This window comes from Streptopelia decaocto, assembly GCF_964273445.1.
Source record: "Streptopelia decaocto genome assembly, chromosome: 6".
In the NCBI taxonomy this organism is placed as follows: domain Eukaryota; kingdom Metazoa; phylum Chordata; class Aves; order Columbiformes; family Columbidae; genus Streptopelia; species Streptopelia decaocto.
Window position 1 is genome coordinate 33721729 of NC_138660.1, and position 24685 is coordinate 33746413.

Sequence of the window (24685 nt, forward strand, 5' to 3'; positions counted from 1 at the left end):
CATCATTGGCTGTCGTGTCAACTCAGTTTCTTAAGAATAATTTAATAAGTCACTGAAATCCCATGCAAATCAATCTGATTTGGCTATCTAAACAACTCCTTGGAGTAGGACTATCTTGCCTTATACCACAGCCAAGACTTATTAAGTTCTTTTGAAAAGAAGGTAATATTAAGAACATTTATAAACATTTGGCCTGTAGCCATCAAAACATACTCTGTGCCTTACACACAGGAGTTTCTGGATGAAAGCTACAATTCCATTGGTGAAAACAGTTTTGGTAACTCTCCCATTCTAGAAAAATCTGCATTTTTACTCATCAATATGTCAGAATTTACGAACATATTCTCTTCTTCTTGTCGGCATCTCTTATAATAATAAAGAACTAATGAAGTACCTCAATGATACCAAATTTGATGTCGTTATGACGGATCCTGTATTGCCCTGTGGACCAATTGTTGCTGAGTATCTCTCTCTCCCTTCAGTGTACTTTATGCGTGGTCTTCCATGTACCTTGGACTACAAAGCCGCCCAGTGCCCCAGTCCTTTCTCTTATGTGCCGAAGACTTTCACATCCAGTGCAGATCACATGACATTTACGGAGCGTGTGAAGAACCTTCTGGTTGGGATTTCAGAAGATTTGTTGTGCTACCTCTTTTATTTAAAATATGAGAAAGTAGCTTCTGAGGTTCTTCAAAGAGAAGTAACAGTACTGGAACTGTTTAGCAAAGCGTCCATTTGGCTGATGAGATATGACTTCGTTTTTGAGTACCCGCGCCCAATAATGCCAAATATGGTCTATGTTGGAGGCATCAACTGTGCTCAGAGGAAGTCATTATCGAAGGTTTGTCATTGTTTCCATTAAGGGCATTATAGCATTTATTAGTGATTATTTAAGATTTGCTTTTTTAAATGCTTCCTATAGTAGTATTTGTGCTTGAGCACAAATGTGATCGAATACCAGGATGGCTTGATTTGGAAGTAGCTCTGATAGATGATCACAAGACCTTAGCTTCGTTGCACTGTGAGCAGCTGAAGGGTTTCTCTCCGGAAGAGCTTAGGTGAAGTTGTCTAAGCTATACAGCTGCCTAGGTATAGCTTAGCTTGTTGGAAGCATATCAAGTAATGTCAGACAATTATGGCAGTTCTACTGTATCTAGATAAATGACAAAATCATGCTAGATCATATTCATACCCCTAACAGTTGTGGAATATAGATTAATTGTAGGAGACTTAACTGGGCACAAAGTAGAAAGGTGGAATTAACTCTGTGGGTATACCCAGGCACTGATAGTGTGCGACAGAGATCAATAATGTGCATGAATACCCCAAATCCGAGCAGGGTAGGCAATCAAAAACAGTAGAGGGAGCTCCTTCCACATTTGTGGAAGAAAGCGTAGAAGAGGATGACTGGAAACAGAAACCTTCAGGACTATAACTATCTACCCTCCTTCCCTAATTTGTTCAAATCTCCCTAGTGGGCTGTGCATATAATGCAGATGCCTGTCATTTACTGCGTTCTTCAGACCACGGTGGTGTTGCAGCAGCAGAAGTTATTGCTGAGCTTGTGTCACCTTTACTACTGTAGACTCAGGGCTTTTGCTTTGATAACTGGTACAGTATAGAAACAAATCTGAAGATAAACCTTATCAACCCACTGGATATCAAATATCTGTCAATTCATTGCTTCTCGTTTAGGCTCTGAGAGCACAAGTTAATTCACAGGTCAGACTTCTGTTCCGAGTTCTGTGTCCAATCACTTGAGCAGACTCAAGGCAGGGAGTTCATCATTAACTGTTTGCTAATAAGATAGAGAATGCTCAGTCAGGTTATACCTCCCAATCTTAACTCTGTTCAGCCTTTCAGTGTGAGACATCGCTGACTGTTTAAAGGCCCAGTTGCTTAAAGCCTTCACTCTGCATAGAAGACAAATCCCGTCTTTACCCACAGTTAAAAATTACCCTTGTTTCTGCTCACAGACATATGGTCCATTAAACATTAAACACTTACCTTAGTGAAGAACAAAGTGCAAAGTACCCCACAATTCATTCCTCATCCCCTGCAGCAGTTTTGCAGCTGGTTAAAACTTCGCTGACAGCTCACGGAAAATGGCTTCTTCAAATCCAGGACTTAATCTTCTTGCCTCCTGGGCTGTGTTTTTCCTGCTCCTGTGGACCTTTTCTGAAGGAGGAAAGCTTTTGGTTGTCCCTATCGATGGCAGCCACTGGCTCAGCATGCGCCCGGTTGTGGAGCGGCTCAGAGAGAGGGGACATGAAATCACGGTGCTTGCACCAGAGATAAATTTGCGGATAGATTCATCTTCATCGGTGCATTATACCGTGAAAACATACTCTGTGTCTTATACCAGGGAGTACGTGGAGGCAGAATTTAAAAAGATGGGGTATAGCAGTTTCACACCCCAATCCTTCTTTGAAAAATTCTCAAAAATAGCAAATATTACAAGCATGTTCTTTGATTCCTGCAAACATCTTCTGTCTAACAAAGAGCTGATTGAATACCTTGAAGAAAGCAAATTTGATGCTGTCTTTATGGATCCTTTTTTTCCATGTGGACAAATAGTGGCTGAACACCTCTCCCTGCCTTCTGTGTACCTCCTACGGGGACTGCCGTGCAGCCTAGACTTCCACGCTACCCTGTGCCCAAATCCTCCTTCTTACGTTCCCAGGTTCTTCACTCGCTACACAGACCGCATGGCGTTCCTGCAGCGCACCGGCAACCTCCTAGCTAGCCTGAGCAGTTCCCTGGCTTGCAGCTTTCTTTATTCACCATATGATGGTTTGATCAGGGAATTCCTCCAACAAGAGGCAACAATGCTCGAGCTGTTCAGCCACGCATCTGTTTGGCTCATGAAATATGACTTTGTGTTTGAGTACCCCAGGCCCCTAATGCCTAATATGGTCTTGATCGGAGGCATAAGCTGCACTCAGGAAAAAGCGTTACCACAGGTTAGTTACCTTTTTTTATCCCCTCTAGCTTGGCTAGGACTGCACTGTTCACTCTCACCGTGAGATGGAGCTCCTGGCAGTAACAAGAAATAACAAGAGAAAGAGTGAGGTAGAAGTGGCTAGGAAAGCATTTTGCATCTCTGCATCCCTTGGGCAATGAGGAATATGTTATTTCGTGGGAGGCCTCCAGATTCCCACAGAAGCGTGCATGAAAAGCTGGGCTTTTCCCTCAGTATTTTCCAACAGCCTCTTTCCAGTAATTCAATTTAGTATGCCTGTTTACAGGACTTGGTGCTAGCTGGGGTAATGCTAGTCTTCTGCCCTTGAGCAGAGGACCATTTCGGCAGGAATTTCAGACAGTGGCAGACCTGAGTGAAACCCCCATCACCCAGCGAAGGAGCGAGAGATCTTTTGTGCAAAATACTCTGTCCCAGATCTGGACTGCAACTGTGTTTTGCTAGAACTATGCCCACCTTCTTAAGTATAGAATATCTGTCACTTTCCCCTAAGAAATCCTCCTAATTCTTAATGCTTTCTGTTATTTTTCAGTTAATGTCTACTGCAGATATTTCATAAAGGTCATGTGTAGCACTCACCTATGCAAGCAGAGCCTGGTTAAAAAGGCTTTAGTACAATAACCCACCTATTTCCAAAGCAGTGTTACAAAACGTTTCCTAATGGTAGTGGTGTTCCTGAGCAGAGAGTCAGACCTTGTCGTGCAAAAACGTTTAAAGAAACGAGTAAAACTGATGTGACTGGTCCCATAGAGAATAAACAGTGCTGAAAATGCTCTGAAATAGCCATACCCATTCCACTGCATCAGGAAGTGCCGAAGAATTTAGTATCAAAAGCACATTGGTAATTTAGGGAGGATTTTGCAGTTCCAGATGCCTGTGAGTTTACACAGAACTGCACTCCCAACCAGATATCTATGGTGCCTTAAGGTAGAGCACGTCTTCTGAGAAGTCTGGTAGGACAGAACCAAGCCCTGAAATTAGAACTGCATTTCACCTTGCTTGTCCCCAGGAGAGCACGAGGTCTGCTCTTCAGGATGCGGCTGTCACCAAACCTTCAATGGCTCCTTCGCTGTGGGATCCAGTCTCAAGCAAAGAGCCTTGGCATTCTGGTCAGCCACAAAAATACATAATGGGGCATAAACTAAGAGGGTCAATCCCTGTTATCCCCTCAGACCTTAGATATAACATTTCAGTTGCCAGACTTACAGGGACATTTAGTTCATTTTATTCCACTTAACTCTGATGCCTGCAGTAATTCCCTCCAGTTTTGTCTGTCCTTACCTGGCCTTACCAAATATTTTTCTAAGGTGCAACATTTTTGCTCCAGCCTTTGGCTGTTTTTGTGCTTCAACAGAATCCTTTTGTTCTTGAAGTCCAGTGGCAGATCTCCTAGTCCTTCTCGTATTTAAATAAAAAAACCAAAACAGATTAAAAAATTGGCAGTGATTCAATATGATTATACTCAAAGCAGGCACAAAAAATGCAGATATTAGAAGTTAGAGCTTTCTGCTGTCAGAACACTTTGCAAAAATCTTCATTTTCTCTTGCAGCTACGTGGTCTGAAAAGAAGAGCATCAACTCCAAATCCAGAGCATCTGACTTGTAATAAATGTGAAAATAAAGCACAATATATTCACCTGGGTATTGCTACAGGATCTTGTTTACTGCACAGAAACTGCTGTCTGTGATCAGGCAGGCTTTGCTGCATGAAGGTTTTAGAGTAAATATTTTCTCATGTCCATTTTGGCTCAGGCTTCAATTCTGCAAACACTCACACACCTCCATAACTCTGTTCATCCACCTGTGCCGATTTTTTTTCACCCAGGACTCACTTTCCTATTGATAACTAAATTTCCTGATCATAATTTTGATGTGTTAGCTGCTCATTTTATTGCCTTCCCAGTTTTGTGCGAATGTGACCAAGTACAGCACATAACGTGGAAAGGACTTTGACTCGGGATGCACTCTGTGTTGGCAGGAATTTGAAGCCATTGTGAATGCCTCTGGAGAACATGGCATTGTTGTCTTCTCGCTGGGCTCCATGGTCTCTGAGATTCCTATGAAGAAAGCTGAAGAAATTGCAGATGCCTTGGGCTCTGTCCCTCAAACGGTATGGTTTCCCTCTCTCAATTCCAGCACAGCAATTCAACGCTCTTTTCAAATACAGTACATGATTACCTTTGCTTTTTGGTGTGCTTGGTCTTCCCTTCTTTCTCCTGCTCCCTGATGCCAGAAGGAAGTATCAGCCCAGCTGCTCCACAAGACAAAACAGGTTTTGTGCATCGTGGAGGTTTTTAGCTGTGCTTTTCAAACCCACTGAGGAGCAGCAAGAGACCAGTTGCTGAGAACTGATGTTGTGCTTACTTGTCTTGACAGGTTTTGTGGAGATACACGGGAAAGGCACCACCCAACCTGCCAAAGAACGTGAAGCTCGTCAAATGGCTGCCCCAGAATGATCTTCTAGGTAGGTCTGAGATACCCTGAGTGACTCCAGCGTGTTTCTTTTAGTCGGATACTGCTGCGGTAAGGCCCCATTAGCATCATCTCTGCTGAGTCCCTGTATCACTGTGGGTCAAAGGATTTGGAAAGGTGTTCCACCAATTGACTCTACTCTTTCAATAACGGGGGTCTTTACCTCTGGATAGCCAGCTGTGGGTTTTTGTCATGTTTTTGTCTACTGGACTGAACATAAAATTTAAGGAGCCTGAGAGAGCATTTCCAGATGGGTCATCAGGCTTTTCAAGTGGTGAAATAGTACATGCTGTTGGCAGGTGTACACTTGTTGGTTAGACAACAGGACTCAGCTGTGGGCCATCTGAAAAGCCAGCAAATGGAAGACATGGTAAAAAAGTAAGTGATGGTAGCATCCTGCTTAAAGTCACTTGGCTCTGATTTCACCCTAAAATCTGAAAAGCTTTGGAGGATTATCCAAGGCTTTCCAGAGGTTACCCAAACCAAGAAAGGGCTCTACAACCCAAGGTTCACTCAGTCCCTTGTAATGCCCCATTCTCTGCAGCCCTGCGTCTGTCCATAAGTAATGATACACGTGACAGCCCAAAGTTCTGGATTTATGACTGCCAGTGCTAATTTTGCCCAAGTTCTTTCCCCAGGGATGCATTACTGTGACTTAAGAAATCAAAAAGCTAAGCAAGTCTGTCTTTCCTCTACAGCTCACCCTAAGGCTCGTGCCTTTATTACCCACGGAGGCTCACACGGTATCTACGAGGGCATATGCAATGCAGTGCCAATGGTACTAATGCCGTTATTTGGGGACCAGATGGACAACGCCAAGCGAATAGAGTCACGGGGAGCAGGACTGACGCTGAATATACTTGAAATGACTTCACAGGACATATCCACTGCCCTGAAAGCAGTTATTAATGATAAGAAGTCAGTATACAGAAAAACAGCTCTTCTCCTTTTACTGTTGTGTAACACCAGCACTCTGGCTTCCAGCTTAACAGAATGCTAATCTGTTCTTAGATGCCTTGTTATATCAAAGCCACATCACTGAGAAGCTGATGCTTACCCAGGGTTAACCTTGTCCTGTCCCCATAACATCACTGTCCTTCTCACTGCCCAGGACTGTAATCATCAGGTGACAAGAACTGGCTGATATGAGAGGATGCAGGTATCAGAGAACATGGGGTGAAAGTGCAGTAGAAGAAACCAAGTTGACAAAAAATATGTCACCTGCTTATAGCCAAATTTACCAGGCAGTGACCTAGAGGGTTTTGATACAATGTGGTAGAAAATGCAATCGGTGAAGGCAGATGTGGCAAACTGCTTTTGTTCCCCCAGTCAGTGGTGACATGAGTCAGTGGGCAGCCTGAAAAGACTGAAAGGCTCAGCTGCCTGGCTGGTTTTCTTTGCATGAGGCTTCCCCACAGATGCTGCCTGCACAGCAGCAGGAGGAAGGAGACAAGTTGCAGTGCCTCTGTACAGTCCTGAGGCTGTTCTGCATCAAGAAACTTTACCTTCCAGCTGGCAGGGTTCCCTAAACATAGCTATTATCACTCATTTGTTTTACAGATTTGTTTTCTCAGTCATTTCCCCCCCCACACACACAGTGCTCATGAGGAGCTGTATGAGCACAGTCAGCTGCTCCCTGGCTCAGAAAGGCTGGACAATCCCAGCACAGAGCAGGAAAAATGTACTTGGGTACACTGAGGAGGTACCTGCAACCACACTAGACATTATGTCCTGTAGACAGCGTGCCCAACGTGTTTTAAGGCATCACAAAGAAGTGGAGCTGTAGGACATACCCTCCTCTTCCCCACTCTCATTCTCCGTTGGTTTTAGGGCCTCTCAGTCCTTGGCATCCTCTCCCCCGATGTGTTTCTAAGAAATGGCACCTTTTGCCATGGTTTCCTAACCACTGTTCTTATAACAATACGTACTACTACTACTACTAATTATAATAATAATAGATCGAGATCTTCAGCTGGATGGCTTTTCTACACCCAGTCTCACATTTCAGCCAGGTACTTTCACCCCAAAGATTTTGCTGACAGCTCAAATTGAGCTTTTTCTTCTTTTCTCATACCTTTTCTCCTTTGTTTAATCATTGAAAACAGCACTTTTCTGGGCCTGTATCTTTGCCATTATCCTTCTCATGGGGTGGGAGGACACCACCAGAGAAGTCCCCAGTGGGCCATCAGACAACTAACACTGCATGCCTTTTTTCTGGGGTCTCAGTCTCAGCAGCAGGAGTCACTGAAAACACCCAACATCTTTCCTTGGCAGGTACAAAGAGAATATCAAGCGCCTCTCTGAGCTTCACCTCGACAGACCCATCCACCCGCTGGACCTGGCCGTGCACTGGGTGGAGTTTGTAATGAGACACAAAGGGGCCCCACACCTGCGCCCCGCTGCTCACGACTTGAACTGGATCCAGTACCACTCCCTGGACGTCATCGCCTTCCTCCTGGCCGTGGTGCTCCTCTCCCTCTTCATTTCTCTGAAGTGCTGCCTGTTTTGCTGCCGCAGGTGCTGCTCGAAGAAGGGAAGAGCAAGAAAGCCAACCAAAGCAAAGTCTCACTAGCAGATGGAACCAGTGGTAGGGAATAAGGACTCTGCTCCAGACCAGAAGGATCAGAGAGCATCTCAAATTTCACTCAAATAATTGTCAGGAAATAATTGTGTTCCTTTAAATAGCACCATAGGAGGGGTTGTTTCACTGATAAAATTTTTGCTTTTAATTAAGAATTGATTGTTAAAAATAAGTTGTATAGAAGTGCTCCAGTCATTTGGGAAGATAGTGTGGAGTCCAAGGCTCCTGGCTTCCTTGTCTTAGTGTACAAAGGGCTCTCATACTTTTTTAACCTCTCTATGAATCATAGAATACCAGGTTGGAAGGGACCTCAAGGGTCATCTTGTCCAACCTCTCCAGCCTGTAGGGTGGTTCGCCCTTCCAAAAGTGTCCACTTCCCCACTCAGTGTGGTATCATCAGCACGTTTCATCAGGCTATACTGGATCCCACCCTCCAGATCATTCATGAAGACATTAAACAGCATTGGGCCCCCACTCATGACAGGTTGTCAGTTTGAAAAGGACCTATTTACCACCACCCACTGAGTGCAGCCTGTCATCCAGTTCCCCACCCACTGCAGAGACCACTTGTGTGGACTATAACACATCAGTTTCTCTAGGAGGTGGCTGTGGGAAACAGCACCTAAAGCAACAGAGAAATCCAGGCAGACAACGTCCACTGCTCTCCCCACAGCAACCAAACAGGTTACTTTGTCATAGGAAGTGATCTTGACCCAGAGGCATTTGAAAGGCTTCCACAATCACCATATTTGACTTCTATACATTCAAGGCTGTCCTTAACATAAAGCACTACTCCTCCTCCTCCTCTTCTGCCCTGCCTGTCTTTACAGAACAGCCTATAGCCATCCATCGCAGTCCTGCAGATGTGTAAATTGTCCCACCATCTTCCAGTTATTCCTATGATATCATAACTTTCAGAATGGCTGTGGAGCTCCAGTTCCTCATGTTTGCTCCCCAGGCTGTGCGCATTGGTGTACATACATTTGAGGTGGCTGGTCTTCTCGTTCTCATCTCAGGAGACAGCTAAGGAGTGTTTGTCAGTCCTTAGCTCCCAGAAGGCAGCACACCTGTCCTGACTCCCTGTCAGGTCAGCAGATGGTGCCTCAGAGCCCCTTAACTGACAGTCACCCACTGCGGTATCCAATGTGTGCTGCTGGTCCAGTTTCTCCTTGCAGACCTTGGTCATGGGCCCCTGGGCTGTGGGCCTACGAGGAGGGTGCACGGCCCTTCTCACCCACCCTCCCGCACAAACTGCTGCGCCCTCTTGATCCCTGTCTGCACGGCTTGTTCACAACCCTCCTGGTCACTGGTGCTCGCTGGGGCTGTTTGAATCTCCTGCGGCTGCAATGGAGATATGGAGGGTATATAGGGATTTCATAAGACTTTGCTTCAAGGGCTTTAGGAGAACAATTTGCTCTAGTGTAAAACTGTCGGGTTTATCAAGCACTTTGGAATCTGTGTGTAGCTGCTGTCACAGAAGAGGCAAATGTTATACGCTTACTGTATACGTCACATAAGCCAAGCTAGACGCACATCTTAAATAGGTTTTGTGTGTGTTTACAATATCCTGAACTCAACTAAAGTTTCGGCAGGGAAGTGGCTCTAAAGCCACTGGTATTTACCCAAGTTCCCCATCAGGCAGAGTGCTGTATTTGGAGCTTACCTGTTAGGTGATGAGACCTTTGTAAGCACCTTTGTTTATCAAACCCAACTGATTTACTCTTTGTAAGTGATGCTCAGGTAAAGACCCAAACCCCAGCCCTACAAATAAATCCACAATACTAACACTAATGGCTCTTATGTCTTCTATCTTGATACGGACCTGGATGCTTGTTCGGTCATGGAGAGAGAGCTGGAGAAGGGAAAGGTTCGATGCCCCACAGTGTGAAAGCCACCTCAGTGCACAAAAGCCACTGCTCAGCATTACTGTCTCACTGGCTCATGACTTGGTCCATGCTGAGAGGTCACATCCTGAGGTTTCCACAGTCCCCACACTGCTACATATAGAAAAAGTCAGAAAAGACCTTAAACGTAAGTTAATATTTGGGGCTCAAAACAGACGGAGGCATCCAGGTACATTATGGCAGCACAGGTGTCCTGCTAAGCTCCTGCTGCTATTTTCTATGGCTGCTTGAAAAAGCGTGTACTTTAGTTCAAGAGGATGGTCGCTCTGCTCCTCAGCCTGTCCCCATGCAGTGCCCAATTCTCATGGGCATCCACACCACCTGCACCTCATCCATCACCTCCCACCTCCAACAGCCTCTCAGCATCGCTGAGCACTCACACAGCACCCCTTTGAAGCTCTGAAAGAGAGGAGAGCTGATCTGTTCTGCTCACACCCAGAGAGATTTTCTGTGTTTATTTTTGCCTGGATTTTAACATCCACATTTGCAAAAGAAAGACTGGGAAAAAAGAAAAAAAAAAGAAAAATAAACAAGGCAGTGCAAGCCAGTGCTGCCCCTGGCTTTTCTGGTGACCTGGAGACCCCCCCACTGCAAAACACAGGTGAGAGCCTCTTTGGCTTCAGAATGGGGGTGTCCTGGGGGACAGAGCAGCCCTGGTTCTGCTGGGAGGATGCTCTCAGCATCTCTCTCTGCTTCCCACCAGCCAGACCGCGGGAAATGACAGGAATTGCTGACATTTTTCTGCAGCTACAGGCAGTTCCCAAGGGCAGCAGTGAGGTTTTTCCACTGCCATGGGAGCTCTGGGCGGATGGGTCCAAGAAGACCCCAGGCCCACAGGGACACAGCGCTCAGAAGGACTCTGTCCCTTGCAAGACACCCTGAGAAGTTAAATATGCCCATTATTCAAGGGCAGAGCAAGAAACAGCTGCAACCTGCAAAGGAGCACCTACTCCTCCTCCTCTGTGCAGGGATCCCAGGGCCAGACACCCACAGATGGGTCCTGGTGCTGCCTCACCCTGTGCACTCTCACTTGGATGCTGAGTTACTTGGTACTCTCTGCCTTTCTGAGTGATGGATGAGCAGCAGGCAAGTCTGAGGGGCTGTCAAAGCCTTGCAGTCAGGTATAATCCATACAACTTTGCAAATCGTTGCAGGGTCCGCTACTTACTGAGAAAGGCACATCAGGCTTCTGTCCTGGTGTACCTTTGCTGCCTTACCACTTGTTTCTTAGTCAATGAACTTGTCTGCTTCCCAAGGCTATTTCCAAAGCTGGAATCAGCAGGAATGCTGCAGGTTGTGGACTCTGAAGCTAAGAAGCACTGTCTGCATGTACAAGGTTTGACCGTAGTGACGGCTATGTGAGATCTGAGAGAAAAGTCAATCTCACTTTGCCTGAAGGGGCTGTGGTGGCCTGGCAGATTCTGCTCAAAGGCAACAGAGCCGCCAAAGCTTTTCTAACAGAACCAGGCAGAGCATATCTAGCACTCTCACCACATTTACTATGCAACAATGTAGATTACTGATCTCTTGTTCTGCAGCCTTTAATCTAAACAGTGATTATCCATTTACCACACAGCAAATAACTCCAAGGATCAAAAGTTCAACAGAAGCACAGATTGCTTAAAAGCGCAGAGCTGGTGCTCTTGCTTCAGGGTCACCAGTGGTTTTCTTTGTGGGCAGCACTCACCAGGTTTCTGCAGAAATGGTCCCTGTGCTTAGTGCTCATGCACGAGTCACGGCAACGCTGGTTCTGCTCCTGTCCATGCTCAGCTTGGCTGCTGGTGGGAAGCTGCTGGTGGTGCCGGTGGATGGGAGCCATTGGCTCAGCATGCGGGAAGTGTTGGATGGTCTGAAGCAGAAGGGACATGAAATAGTCGTCGTAGCACCTGAAATCACTCTCCACATAAAGCCAACAAAGAATTTTGTTATGAAAACGTACCCAGTGCCTTTCACGCAGGAAGAGCTGGATCGCACTTTCTGGAGAACTGGCCAGAATGCGTTTGAAGAAGGATCTTTTCTGGAAAGATTTTCTAAAACACATGAACTAGTGAAAAATTCCTCTGCCTTGTTCCTGTCTACCTGTTCACACTTACTGTACAACAAAGAGCTTGTCACATATCTTAAGGAGAGTCAGTTTGATGCTGTCTTTACAGATCCTTTCCTACTCTGTGGGCCGATACTGGCTGAGCATCTTTCACTCCCTTCTGTGTTTTTATTGCAACGCTTACCATGTGATTTAGACTTACGAGCCACTCAGTGTCCCAGACCTCCTTCCTATGTCCCCAGGATGTTCACAGATCATACAGATCGCATGAACTTTCTCCAGCGGGTGAAGAATCTAATATTTGACATCCCAAATTATTTTCTCTGTGATTTTGTTTTTCAACCATACGCAACACTGGCTTCTGAATTCCTCCAGCGGGACGTGACTGTGATGGATCTCTTACGCCAGGCTTCCATTTGGCTCTTCAGGACAGACTTTGTTTTTCATTATCCGAGACCATTGATGCCCAACATGGTCATGGTTAGTGGAGTAACTTGTGCTCACAAGAATCTGACACAGGTGGGTCATACTCTCCTTTTTCTTGTCCTTCTCGCAGGCTCTTGTGTACTCTTGAAAATTCGTAATGTAGGTTTAGTTAGAAAATTCTCTTTCTGTGGGTAATTGACAGTAGAAAGATTTCAAACTACTATTGCTTTGCAAAGAGATACCAGTGCTTGTTTCAGTAAAGACATCCTAATCTCACAGTATAAAGACAGATAAAGAGCTGTGTCTGGAATTAGCTCTGGGAAACTCGCCATTGGCCTTGTGCCTCTGCCCAAAGCCAGCTTGGACATTAGAGCAGGTTGCTCAGTGCTTCATCACCCAGGGCTGTTGATGTGCTGCAAAGGCAGTCCTTCAACACATCCTGTGGACCAACTTGTCATTGCTGATTTCCTCTACATTCCTGTCTTTTTTTCTTTAAAGAAGGATTCTCTATGTTTTGAATTATCATAGACCCTTAAATACTTTCATTTGGAAGGTCATTTGCAGGACCTCTCAGCCAGCCTCCTAGTCAAAGCATATCCAGTTCAAGTTGCTCCATTCTATGTCATGTTGAATGTATTTGAATATCTCCTATGACCATTATAGTGAAAACACTTTAATATATCTAAAATTTATTATTGTATCCAGTTCCAATTTTCCATGTGGCTGCTTGTGTCTGTTGCCTCTTGTCCTGTCACTGTGAGTCCTTGAGAAGAGCTGGGTTCTGTCTTCTTTATGCTTTCCCACAAGGGGAGCTGAAGACAGCAGTACGATCTCCTGTCAGCCTTCTCTTCTGAATCCTGAGCAAGCTCATGTTTCTCAGTGGTCCCCAGCCCCTAACCATCCCCTTGGCTTTTGCTGGACCTGCTCCAGCACACCAATGTCTTTCTTGTACTGGAGAGCCCCAGACCAGGTACACATTTTCACATGTCTCCCAAGTGCTGAACACAGAAGGATCACCTCCTCAGTCAGCTGGCTGCAGTCTCACCTGTAGTATAAGTTACCTTACTTTACTCTTATAAAATGAACGTTGGATTTATTTCAGATTTTTTGAATGTGTATTCAAATATATTTGGTGGTTTGTACAGTAACAGAACAGCTTCTATGTTTAGAAATAACTATTCCTGTTAAATAAGTTTTTCAGATCTTGACTTTGCAAACCAATGAAATAGGGCTAATTTTTCAGAAAAAGCTGCATCTCATACAGCAAAAATGAAGCATTAAGAGGATTCCAAATTGCCACTCGGTCTAGAAAAGCAGAGACACAATAAACCATATAGCTAAACCTATGAAAAAAACTATGGCAGAGGATTCGTGACAGAGGTCTATAAAATCTGGAAAAGTTTAACGGTGGTGAAAGGGGAACTGATACAGAGTTTCTCCCCGTACTTAACCTGTGACTAACACCGACTGAGTTGGCAGCAAACTTAAAGCAAACAAAAGGCAGCAAATTTTCACACCATTCTCAAAAAAAAAAAAAAACCAAAAGCCTCTCAACACCATCAGATTTTTTGTAGGCAGAACCTATGAATGTAAAAGGGATTTGGGTGGTTAATAAGAGGTACATTCTGCCTGTCAGGATTTGCAGACTTACAAAAGAGGTAATCACAGCATACAGCCTTAGCACTCCACCCTGTCCTTCAGATTTACTTTCTCGTGATAGATATCTCTTATCACCCTTGCCTTTGGAATTGCCCGAACTTGCTGTTCAGTTAGTGGACTTCAGTCTCTGGACTCGTAGAGATGTGAAATGGTGTTTGCGTGCTACTCTAAATCCAGTTATGCAACTTTTGAACTCTTATGATTCTGCCATTAGCCATGAGATGTGTGTTGAGGGGGATTTTGTATTGTTATGGTTTGGTTTGTTTCCTTTCTTTGTTTCCTCTTCAGTTTAATGTTGGTTTATACCATTATAGAGGCTGTTTAAACGATGGACCCAATTTCAAATCACTATCTCTGCAACCACAAACCACCCATGAATGAAACTTATACCACTTGAAAGGGCAGGGCTGAAAGTTTCCATACACCAGGTGCAGGAAACATAGATCATTTATTAAAAAGTTACTAAAACTTGATAACTTATTAAACTATTAGTTAATTTTTGTGTAATTGTAACATGTTGCCATTGTGAAATATACTGCTGCTTTGAAATCTTTTGAAGCATCCTCTATATTAGTGTTACACAGATAATACACATTTGGCTGAAATGTTAGCAGAACTTGGAAGTGACTTTACATCAGATAAGAGAATCGAGGGCCCCTTATACGTTAGCATAGGGCAACAGCATGTGTGCAAATTTGTGGTACCTACCGGAGTATGTTACTACCACCTTAGGGCATAGGTAATGCTGCATCGCCTTGTCACATGAGATCTGTTCCTCTTCATTCCTGAAATGTGAAAATGCACTCACAGGTACTGCAGCTAACCCTCTGGTACACGACAATACCTTCTGTCCACCTCCTTTAGTTTTTGGTCTTTTAATATCACCTCATGGTCATCTAGACAGAAAGTTCTGCTTAAACAGGCTGCAGAAAGGGACTGTATTGGTGCCTGAAACTCCTTCCTCTCAAATGTAGAGTTCTTAGATGTTACAGTCCTTCTTGCTGGCTTATTAGAATAACTTTTAACGTGCCATATGGAGAACCTTTTTAGGACACACTTGGTATTACCCTCGAAATGTGCTTGTCACACCCAGCAAAGGTAGACATCCATGAACCAGATTTCCCATCGCTCTTACCTGCTCCACGACGACTCTTCCAGGCTGCTGCACAGCACGAAGAAACCATTCAGAGCTCTCTCTGATCAAGTCTGCTTCATTCGGAGTCTGAAACAGTTCCTCTTCTCCACCCAGAAACTGCTCTTTTTTAGCTACCGTACCATTCCTTTATCTTGTGTGGATTTTGTTTAGCAGGGCCTGTTTAATTCACCCATCTGCCCCTTGACTAGCCATTGCATCATTTGCTGTAGTGTTAACTCAGTTTCTTAAGAATAATTTAATAATTCACTGAAATCCCATGCAAATCAACCTGATTTAGCTATCTAAACAAGTCCCTGGAGTGGGACTATCTTCCACATCAGATTACGTCAGCCATGCTCTTATACAGGCAAACCTTCAAAAGCTCAGAGGTAAAAAGCTTTTTCCAAATGTTCAGTCTGAATCTTTCAAACTGCCATTTGGAGCCCATATTATACTATTCACTGATAGCCAGAGAAGATGGGCTCTGTCAGCGTTGTTACTTCCCACTGAATAGCTGTAGGCTGTAGTCGAGTGTTAGAGAGAACAGGATTTCCACAGGATACCACAGCCAAGCCTTATTAACTTCTTTTGAAAAGCAGGTAATATTAAGAACTTTTAAAAACATTTAGCCTGTAGCCTCTCACCTATGAACTCTTATGGCCCTTCTTGAGCAAGGACCACATATTCTGTGGTATCATTGCCTTTAAAAAGATCTTTGACCTTGAGCTACTCACCTATGAACTCTTACGGCTGCTCTTGAGCAAGAGCTGCATACTCTGCTGCATCACTGTCTACACAAAGAGGTGTTTGGTTAATGTGTTACACAAACTTTGGTGACACCACTGCTTGGCGTGCCAGTTCCTGCTCAGCGTGTAGAACATCGCGTGTGAACTCCAGGCACCTTTCTGAGCAAAGGTGTAAGAGGGAAGGTTGGAGATCTAGGTCTTCTGTGTCAATAGCACCACATGCTTCTTGTACTATAAACTCTCTGGAGAAACTCAGAGGCCATAGAAGCTGGAAAGAAGTGCTCCTGACTTTAAATCTGGCACAGGACAGAAATGTGCACAGTGACTCACCTCAAACCACCCTGATCCAGAAAAATCCCCTTAAAAACAGCAGCTCAAGGGTTTCTCTCGGGAAGAGCTTAGGTGAAGTTGTCACATCCAGTTCAGATCACATGACATTTACGGAGCGTGTGAAGAACCTTCTGGTTGGGATTTCAGAAGATTTGTTGTGCTACCTGTTTTATTTAAAATATGAGAACGTAGCTTCTGAGGTTCTTCAAAGAGAAGTAACAGTACTGGAACTGTTTAGCAAAGCGTCCATTTGGCTGATGAGATATGACTTCGTTTTTGAGTACCCGCGCCCAATAATGCCAAATATGGTCTATGTTGGAGGCATCAACTGCGCTCAGAGGAAGTCATTATCGAAGGTTTGTCGCTGTTTCCATTAAGGGCATTATAGCATTTATTAGTGATTATTTAAGATTTGCTTTTTTAAATGCTTCCTTTAGTAGTATTTGTGCTTGAGCACAAATGTGATCGAATACCAGGATGGCTTGATTTGGAAGTAGCTCTGATAGATGATCACAAGACCTTAGCTTCAATGCACTGTGAGCAGCTGAAGGGTTTCTCTCCGGAAGAGCTTAGGTGAAGTTGTCTAAGCTATACAGCTGCCTAGGTATAGCTTAGCTTGTTGGAAGCATATCAAGAAATGTCAAACAATCATGGCAGTTCTACTGTATCCAGATAAAAGACAAAATCATGCTAGATCATATTCATACCCCTAACAGTTGTGGAATATTGATTAATTGTAGGAGACTTAACTGGGCACAAAGTAGAAAGGTGGAATTAACTCTGTGGGTATACCCAGGCACTGATAGTGTGCGACAGAGATCAATAATGTGCATGAATACCCCAAATCCGAGCAGGGTAGGCAATCAAAAACAGTAGAGGGAGCTCCTTCCACATTTGTGGAAGAAAGCGTAGAAGAGGATGATTGGAAACAGAAACCTTCAGGACTATAAGTATCTACCCTCCTTCCCTAACTTGCTCAAATCTCCCTAGTGGGCTGTGCATATAATGCAGATGCCTGTCATTTACTGCGTTCTTCAGACCGCGGTGGTGTTGCAGCAGCAGAAGTTATTGCTGAGCTTGTATCACCTTTACTACTGTAGACTCAGGGCTTTTGCTTTGATAACTGGTACAGTATAGGAACAAATCTGAAGATAAACCTTATCAACCCACTGGATATCAAATCTCTGTCAATTCATTGCTTCCTGTTTAGGTTCTGAGAGCACAAGTTAATCCACGGGTCAGACTTCTGTTCCAAGTTCTGTGTCCAATCACTTGAGCAGACTCAAGGCAGGGAGTTCATCATTAACTGGAAGCTAAAAAGATAGAGATTGCTCAGTCAGGTGATACCTCCCAATCTTAACTCTGTTCAGCCTTTCAGTGTGAGACATTGCTGACTGCTTGAGGCTTCATCTTGAGCATTTGAATCCTCTACTATTAATTCAAGCATTCAAGTTTACCTTGCAGTGCCCAGTTGCTTAAAGCCTTCAGTCTTCATCAAAGATAAATCCAGTCTTTACCCACAGTTAAAAATTACCCTTGTTTCTGCTCACAGACATATGGTCCATTAAACATTAAACACTTACCTTAGTGAAGAACAAAGTGCAAAGTACCCTGCTATTCATTCCTCATCCCCTGCAGCAGTTTTGCAGCTGGTTAAAACTTCGCTGACAGCTCACGGAAAATGGCTTCTTCAAATCCAGGACATAATCTTCTTGCCTCCTGAGCTGTGTTTTTCCTGCTCCTGTGGACCTTTTCTGAAGGAGGAAAGCTTTTGGTTGTCCCTATCGATGGCAGCCACTGGCTCAGCATGCGCCCGGTTGTGGAGCGGCTCAGAGAGAGGGGACATGAAATCACGGTGCTTGCGCCAGAGATAAATTTGTGGAATGCCCAAATCCTCCTCCTTACGTTCCCAGGTTCTTCACTCGCTACACAGACCGCATGGCGTTCCTGCAGCGCACCGGCAACCTCCTAGCTAGCCTGAGCAGTTCCCTGGCTTGCAGCTTTCTTTATTCACCATATGATCGTTTGATCAGGGAATTCCTCCAACAAGAGGCAACAATGCTTGAGCTGTTCGACCACACATCTGTTTGGCTCATGAAATAGGACTTTGTGTTTGAGTACCCCAGGCCCCTAATGCCTAATATGGTCTTGATCGGAGGCATAAGCTGCACTCAGGAAAAAGCGTTACCACAGGTTAGTTACCTTTTTTTATCCCCTCTAGCTTGGCTATGACTGCACTGTTCACTCTCACCGTGAGATGGAGCTCCTGGCAGCATGAAAAGCTGGGCTTTTCTCTCAGTATTTTCCAGCAGCCTATTTCCAGTAATTCAATTTAGTATGCCTGTTTACAGGACTTGGTGCTAGCTGGGGTAATGCTAGTCTTCTGCCCTGAGCAGAGGTCCATTTCTGCAGCAATTTCAGACAGTGGCAGACCTGAGTGAAACCCCCATCACCCAGCGAAGGAGCGAGAGATCTTCTGTGCAAAATACTCTGTCCCAGATCTGGACTGCAACTATGTTTTGCTTGAACTATGCCGAAGTTCCTAAGTATGAGATATCTACCACTTTCCCCAAAGAAATCCTCCTAATTCTTAATGCTTTCTCTTATTTTTCGGTTAATGTCTACTGCAGATATTTCATAAGGGTCATGTGTAGAACCCACCTATACAAGCAGAGCCTGGTTAAAAAGGCTTTAGAACAATAACCCACCTATTTCCAAAGCAGTGTTACAAAAAGCTTCTTAATGGTACTGGCGTTCCTGAGCAGAGAGTCAGACCTTGTCATGCAAAAGCATTCAAAGAACAGAGTAAAACTGATGTGACTGGTCCCATAGAGAATAAATAGTGCTGAAAATGCTCTGAAATAGCCATACCCATTCCACTGCATCAGGAACTGCCAAAGAATTTTGTACCAAAAGCACATTGGTAATTTAGGGAGGATTTTGCAGTTCCCAGATATCTGAGAGTTTATACAGAACTGCACCTTGACCTCCCAACCAGATATCTATGGTGCCTTAATGTAGAGCATGTCTTCTGAGAATTCTGGTAGGACAGGGTCGATCTCTGTTATCCCCTCAGACCTTAGATATAACATTTCAGTTGCCAGACTTACAGGGACATTTAGTTCATTTGATTCCACTTAACTCTGATGCCTGCAATAATTCCCTCCAGTTTTGTCTTCCCTTCCCTGTCTTTACCAAATATTTTTCTATGGTGTAGGATTCTTGCTCCAGCCTTCAGCTGTTTTTATGCTTCATCAGAATGCTCTTGCTCTTGGATTCCAGTGGCAGATCTCCTAGTCCTTCTTGTATTTAAATTGAACAAACAAAACAGATTAAAAAATTGGCAGTGATTCAATATAATTATACTCAACGCAGGCCCAATAAATGCAGTGTCATTAAACCCCTAATGCAAGCGCCTGATGCCACAGGCTGCCCTGCTTTGCACCACCAGCCGTGGAAGGGCTCAGGTTCCCAACGGAGGGGGAACCATTCGTGGAGAGTTTTGCGGCTCATTTTCCAAACTCTCCTGTTCCAGTTTGTGCTGTCGCCCAGGTCCACCCATCCCATTTCACACCCGTAGGTGACTAAATTGTGCACGATTTCAGCCAAGGTTAATACACGTGCAGTGGCATTTTGGCTGTTCTGCTTGTTACGCTTGATAGCCTCCTGAATTCTCTCCCTGAGGGTCTGGGCACATATCTTTAAAGTTTTTGGCAGCCCTCCCTCATACATTGCTTGTATACAAGCAGCCTTTTGAACTCCCTCAGCCAGCTCTGATAAGCCTTTTATCCTAATGGTGATGGGCTCCCCACGTTCCTTGGGATCCATGCCACCAGCCCAGTAAGCCACACGAGATGTTATGGGCTGATCACCATCCGGACCAACACTGAAGAACACACCAAGTCACCAAAAGCCCGCAGCTTGCTCATTACTCAGTAATATCTGATCAGCCCCTGTTAGTGAAACACGCCAAACATATCAAGTTTCTGTTTCACCCAGCTTGCGTAAGAATTTAGCTTGCAAATCAGTGAGATCAGGTCCCATCCACAGGGTGCTACAAATGGCAGTTTGGGGTGTCCACCCCATGGTCCTGTACGTGCCTCAGTTTTAATAAGAGGTCGCACATCCTATTTCTCCACCTCCTCTTCATCAACACTATTTTCAGGCTGTCCCCATATGTCTCCATCCCAATCTTCGGGGTCTATGCTCGCAATCAATTTCCGAATTTGGGGAACGCTGCGGAGGGATCTTGCTCTGGTTAACATGAGCTGAATCATTGGTTCTAACAAACGCACTCACTCTCTCTCTCGCCATAACTCCACTTCCAAACAACCTATTTCCAGCTCTTTTTCAGAATTGCGCCTCTCTGACTGGTTATCGGGTTTGTGCTGGTTTCGGACTTGCTTTAAGCAGACGCACAGAACAACACCAAGGGCAGCACTGACCGCAAGGCAGAAAACAGTAGCACAGAACACAACACACGTGTCAGGTACTCAAACACTCACCTGGTTCGGCAAGAACTACACTTGCCTGATGGGCAAGGACTTATTCAAGGATATATCTAGTAGATTATCAGTCACCCAAACGAGGAGCTCAGGCGCTTCCAATCCCGGGAAGTTTACTTAGACAGTGTCCCAGTTAAGGGGAGGGCTCCAGCACAGACCCGCTGCTCTGAGAAGACCACACAAGGGGAATCTTCAGTGGGAAGCCCGTTTATAGTCTGATCAGATCTGGCTGTGGGCATTCCAGTATCTTCTCATCTTCTCTGGGCCCCTCCTCTGCTAACGATCCTGCACACCTCCATAACTCTGTTCATCCACCACTGCCCATTTTTTCCCCCCAGAACTGATTTTTGTATAGATAACTGAATTTCCTGATCATAACTTTGTTGTGTTAGCTGCTCATATTATTGTCTTCCCAGTTTTGTGCAAATGTGACAAAGTACAGCACATAACATGGAAAGGACTTTGACTCGGGATGCACTCTGTGTTGGCAGGAATTTGAAGCCATTGTGAATGCCTCTGGAGAACATGGCATTGTTGTCTTCTCGCTGGGCTCCATGGTCTCTGAGATTCCTATGAAGAAAGCCGAAGAAATTGCAGATGCCTTGGGCTCTGTCCCTCAAACGGTATGGTTTCCCTCTCCCAATTCCAGCACAGCAATTCAACGCTCTTTTCAAATACAGTACATGATTACCTTTGCTTTTTGGTGTGCTTGGTCTTCCCTTCTTTCTCCTGCTCCCTGATGCCAGAAGGAAGTATCAGCCCAGCTGCTCCGCAAGACAAAACAGGTTTTGTGCATCGTGGAAGTTTTTAGCTGTGCTTTTCAAACCCACTGAGGAGCAGCAAGAGACCAGTTGCTGAGAACTGATGTTGTGCTTACTTGTCTTGACAGGTTTTGTGGCGATACACGGGAAAGGTGCCTCACAACCTGCCAAAGAACGTGAAGCTCGTCAAATGGCTGCCACAGAATGATCTTCTAGGTAGGTCTGAGATACCCTGAATGACTCCAGCGTGTTTCTTTTAGTCTGATACTGCTATGGTAAGGCCCCATTAGCATCATCTCTGCTGAGTCCCTGTATCACTGTGGGTCACAGGATTTACTTTCGGCCTTTGCTGTTTAGAAACTTATCTGGTTGCAACTTCAAAATTGCCAAATTATGGAAGACCACTGTTTGGAAGGTGTTCCAACGCTTCACTACCCTTTCTGTCAAAAATGGGGGTCTTTACCTCTGACTAGCCAGCTGTGCATTTTTATCATGTTTTTATCTACTGGACTGAACATAAAATTTAAGGTGCCCGAGAGAGCATTTCCAGACGGGTCATCAGGCTTTTCAAGTGGTAAAATAGTACATGCTGTTGGCAGGTGTACACTTGTTGGTTAGACAACAGGACTCAGCTGTGGGCCATCTGAAAAGCCAGCAAATGGAAGACATGGTAAAAACAAGTGATGGTAACAACCTCCTTAACATCACTTGGCTCTGATTTCATCCTAAAATCTGAAAAGCTTTGGAGGATTATCCAAGGCTTTCCAGAGATTACCCAAACCAAGAGCGAGCTCTACAACCCAAGGTTCACTCAGTCCCTTGTAATGCCCCATTCTCTGCAGCCCTGAGTCTGTCCATAAGTAATGATACACGTGACAGCCCAAAGTTCTTGATTTATGACTGCCAGTGCTAATTTTGCCCAAGTTCTTTCCCCAGGGATGCATTACTGTGACTTAAGAAATCAAAAAGCTAAGCAAGTCTGTCTTTCCTCTACAGCTCACCCTAAGGCTCGTGCCTTTATTACCCACGGAGGCTCACACGGTATCTACGAGGGCATATGCAACGCAGTGCCAATGGTACTAATGCCGTTATTTGGAGACCAGATGGACAACGCCAAGCGAATAGAGTCACGGGGAGCAGGACTGACGCTGAATATACTTGAAATGACTTCACAGGACATATCCACTGCCCTGAAAGCAGTTATTAATGATAAGAAGTCAGTATATAGAAAAACAGCTCTTCTCCTTCTACTCTTGTGTAACACCAGCACTCTGGCTTCCAGCTTAACAGAACGCTAATCTGTTCTTATATGCCTTCTTATATCAAAGCCACATCACTGAGAAGCTGATGCTTACCCAGGGTTAACCTTGTCCTGTCCCCATAACAGCACTGTCCTTCTCACTGCCCAGGATTGTAATCATCAGGTGACAAGAACTGGCTGATATGAGACGATGCAGGTATCAGAGAACATGGGGTATAAGTGCAGTAGAAGAAATCAAGTTGACAAAAAATACGTCACCTGCTTAAAGCCAAATTTACCAAGCAGTGACCTAGAGGGTTTTGATACAATGTGGTAGAAAATGCAATCGGTGAAGGCAGATGTGGCAAACTGCTTTTGTTGCCCCAGTCAGTGGTGACATGAGTCAGTGGGCAGCCTGAAAAGACTGAAAGGCTCAGCTGCCCGGCTGGTTTTCTTTGCATGAGGCTTCCCCAGAGATGCTGCCTGCACAGCAGCAGGAGGAAGGAGACAAGTTGCAGTGCCTCTGTATAGGTCCTGAGACTGTTCTGCATCAAGAAACTTTGCCCTCCAGCTGGCAGGGTTCCCTAAACATAGCTATTATCACTCATTTGTTTTACAGATTTGTTTTCTCAGTCATTTCCCCCCACACACACACAGTGCTCATGAGGAGCTGTATGAGCACAGTCAGCTGCTCCCTGGCTCAGAAAGGCTGGACAATCCCAGCACAGAGCAGGAAAAATGTGCTTGGGTACACTGAGGAGGTACCTGGAACCACACTAGACATTATGTCCTGTAGACAGCGTGCCCAACGTGTTTTAAGGCATCACAATGAAGTGGAGCTGTAGGACATACCGTCCTCTTCCCCATTCCCATTCTCTGTTGGTTTTAGGGCCTCTCAGTCCTTGGCATCCTCTCCCCCAATGTGTTTCTAAGAAATGGCACCTTTTGCCATGGTTTCCTAACCACTGTTCTTATAACAATACATGACACTACTACTACTAATTACAATAAGAATAGATCATGATCTTCAGCTAGATGGCTTTTCTACACCCAGTCTCAGATTTCAGCCAGGTACTTTCACCCCAAAGATTTTGCTGACAGCTCAAATTGAGCTTTTTCTTCTTTACTCATACCTTTTCTCCTTTGTTTATCACTGAAAACAGCACTTCTCTGAGCCTGTATCTTTGCCATTATCCTTCTCATGGGGTGGGAGGACACCACCAGAGAAGACCCCAGTGGGCCACCACACAACTAACACTGCATGCCTTTTTTCTGAGGTCTCAGTCTCAGCAGCAGGAGTCACTGAAAACACCCAACATCTTTCCTTGGCAGGTACAAAGAGAACATCAAGCGCCTCTCTGAGCTTCACCTCGACAGACCCATCCACCCGCTGGACCTGGCCGTGCACTGGGTGGAGTTTGTAATGAGACACAAAGGGGCCCCACACCTGCGCCCCGCTGCTCACGACTTGAACTGGATCCAGTACCACTCCCTGGACGTCATCGCCTTCCTCCTGGCCGTGGTGCTCCTCTCCCTCTTCATTTCTCTGAAGTGCTGCCTGTTCTGCTGCCGCAGGTGCTGCTCGAAGAAGGGAAGAGCAAGAAAGCCAACCAAAGCAAAGTCTCACTAGCAGATGGAACCAGTGGTAGGGAATAAGGACTCTGCTCCAGACCAGAAGGATCAAGAACATCTCAAATTTCACTCAAATAATTGCTGACCTTCAGACAGGAAATAATTGTGTTCCTTTAAATAGCACCATAGGAGGGGTTGTTCCACTGATATAATTTTTGCTTTTAATTAAGAATTGATTGTTAAAAATAACTTGTATAACTCCAGTCGTTTGGAAAGATAATGTGGAGTCCAAGGCTCCCGGAGTCCATGTCTTATTCTACAAAGGGCTCT

The 24685-nt window shown here is 44.9% G+C and overlaps 2 protein-coding genes and 1 long non-coding RNA gene across 3 annotated transcripts in view; 2 read left to right on the top strand and 1 right to left on the bottom strand.

Annotated features, from left to right (window-relative positions):
- Positions 1–7977, bottom strand: part of LOC309441630 — a 32330-nt gene extending 24353 nt beyond the window's left edge. The window contains exon 1 of the long non-coding RNA XR_014184438.1: positions 7842–7977. This is a non-coding gene — a long non-coding RNA (uncharacterized lncRNA). The remainder of the gene's footprint in view (positions 1–7841) is intronic.
- Positions 1–8024, top strand: part of LOC309441623 (UDP-glucuronosyltransferase 1A8-like) — a gene marked incomplete at its 3' end in the record, with an annotated part of 29714 nt that extends 21690 nt beyond the window's left edge. Inside the window, exons 2-5 of the mRNA XM_082056452.1 lie at positions 4959–5090; positions 5357–5444; positions 6151–6370; positions 7727–8024. Of these exons, the coding sequence (XP_081912578.1) occupies positions 4959–5090; positions 5357–5444; positions 6151–6370; positions 7727–8024 (738 nt within the window). The remainder of the gene's footprint in view (positions 1–4958; positions 5091–5356; positions 5445–6150; positions 6371–7726) is intronic.
- An 8534-nt stretch (positions 8025–16558) lies between these two features.
- LOC309441569 (UDP-glucuronosyltransferase 1A9-like) lies at positions 16559–24414 on the top strand. The gene is made up of 5 exons (XM_082056370.1): positions 16559–16633; positions 21274–21405; positions 21672–21759; positions 22540–22759; positions 24116–24414. The coding sequence occupies exons 1-5, from the start codon at positions 16574–16576 to the stop codon at positions 24411–24413; spliced, it is 798 nt and encodes a 265-aa protein (XP_081912496.1). The 5' UTR covers positions 16559–16573; the 3' UTR covers position 24414.
- The last annotated feature ends 271 nt before the right edge of the window (positions 24415–24685 follow it).

Bases quoted from the DNA above. Each gene is read 5' to 3' on its own strand.
- LOC309441569 (XM_082056370.1), top strand. From the start codon at position 16,574: ATGCCAAATATGGTCTATGTTGGAGGCATCAACTGCGCTCAGAGGAAG. The intron at 16,634-21,273 runs GTTTGTCGCTGT...CTGTGTTGGCAG, and splicing joins AGAGGAAGTCATTATCGAAG to GAATTTGAAGCCATTGTGAA. The intron at 22,760-24,115 runs GTCAGTATATAG...TTTCCTTGGCAG, and splicing joins GCAGTTATTAATGATAAGAA to GTACAAAGAGAACATCAAGC.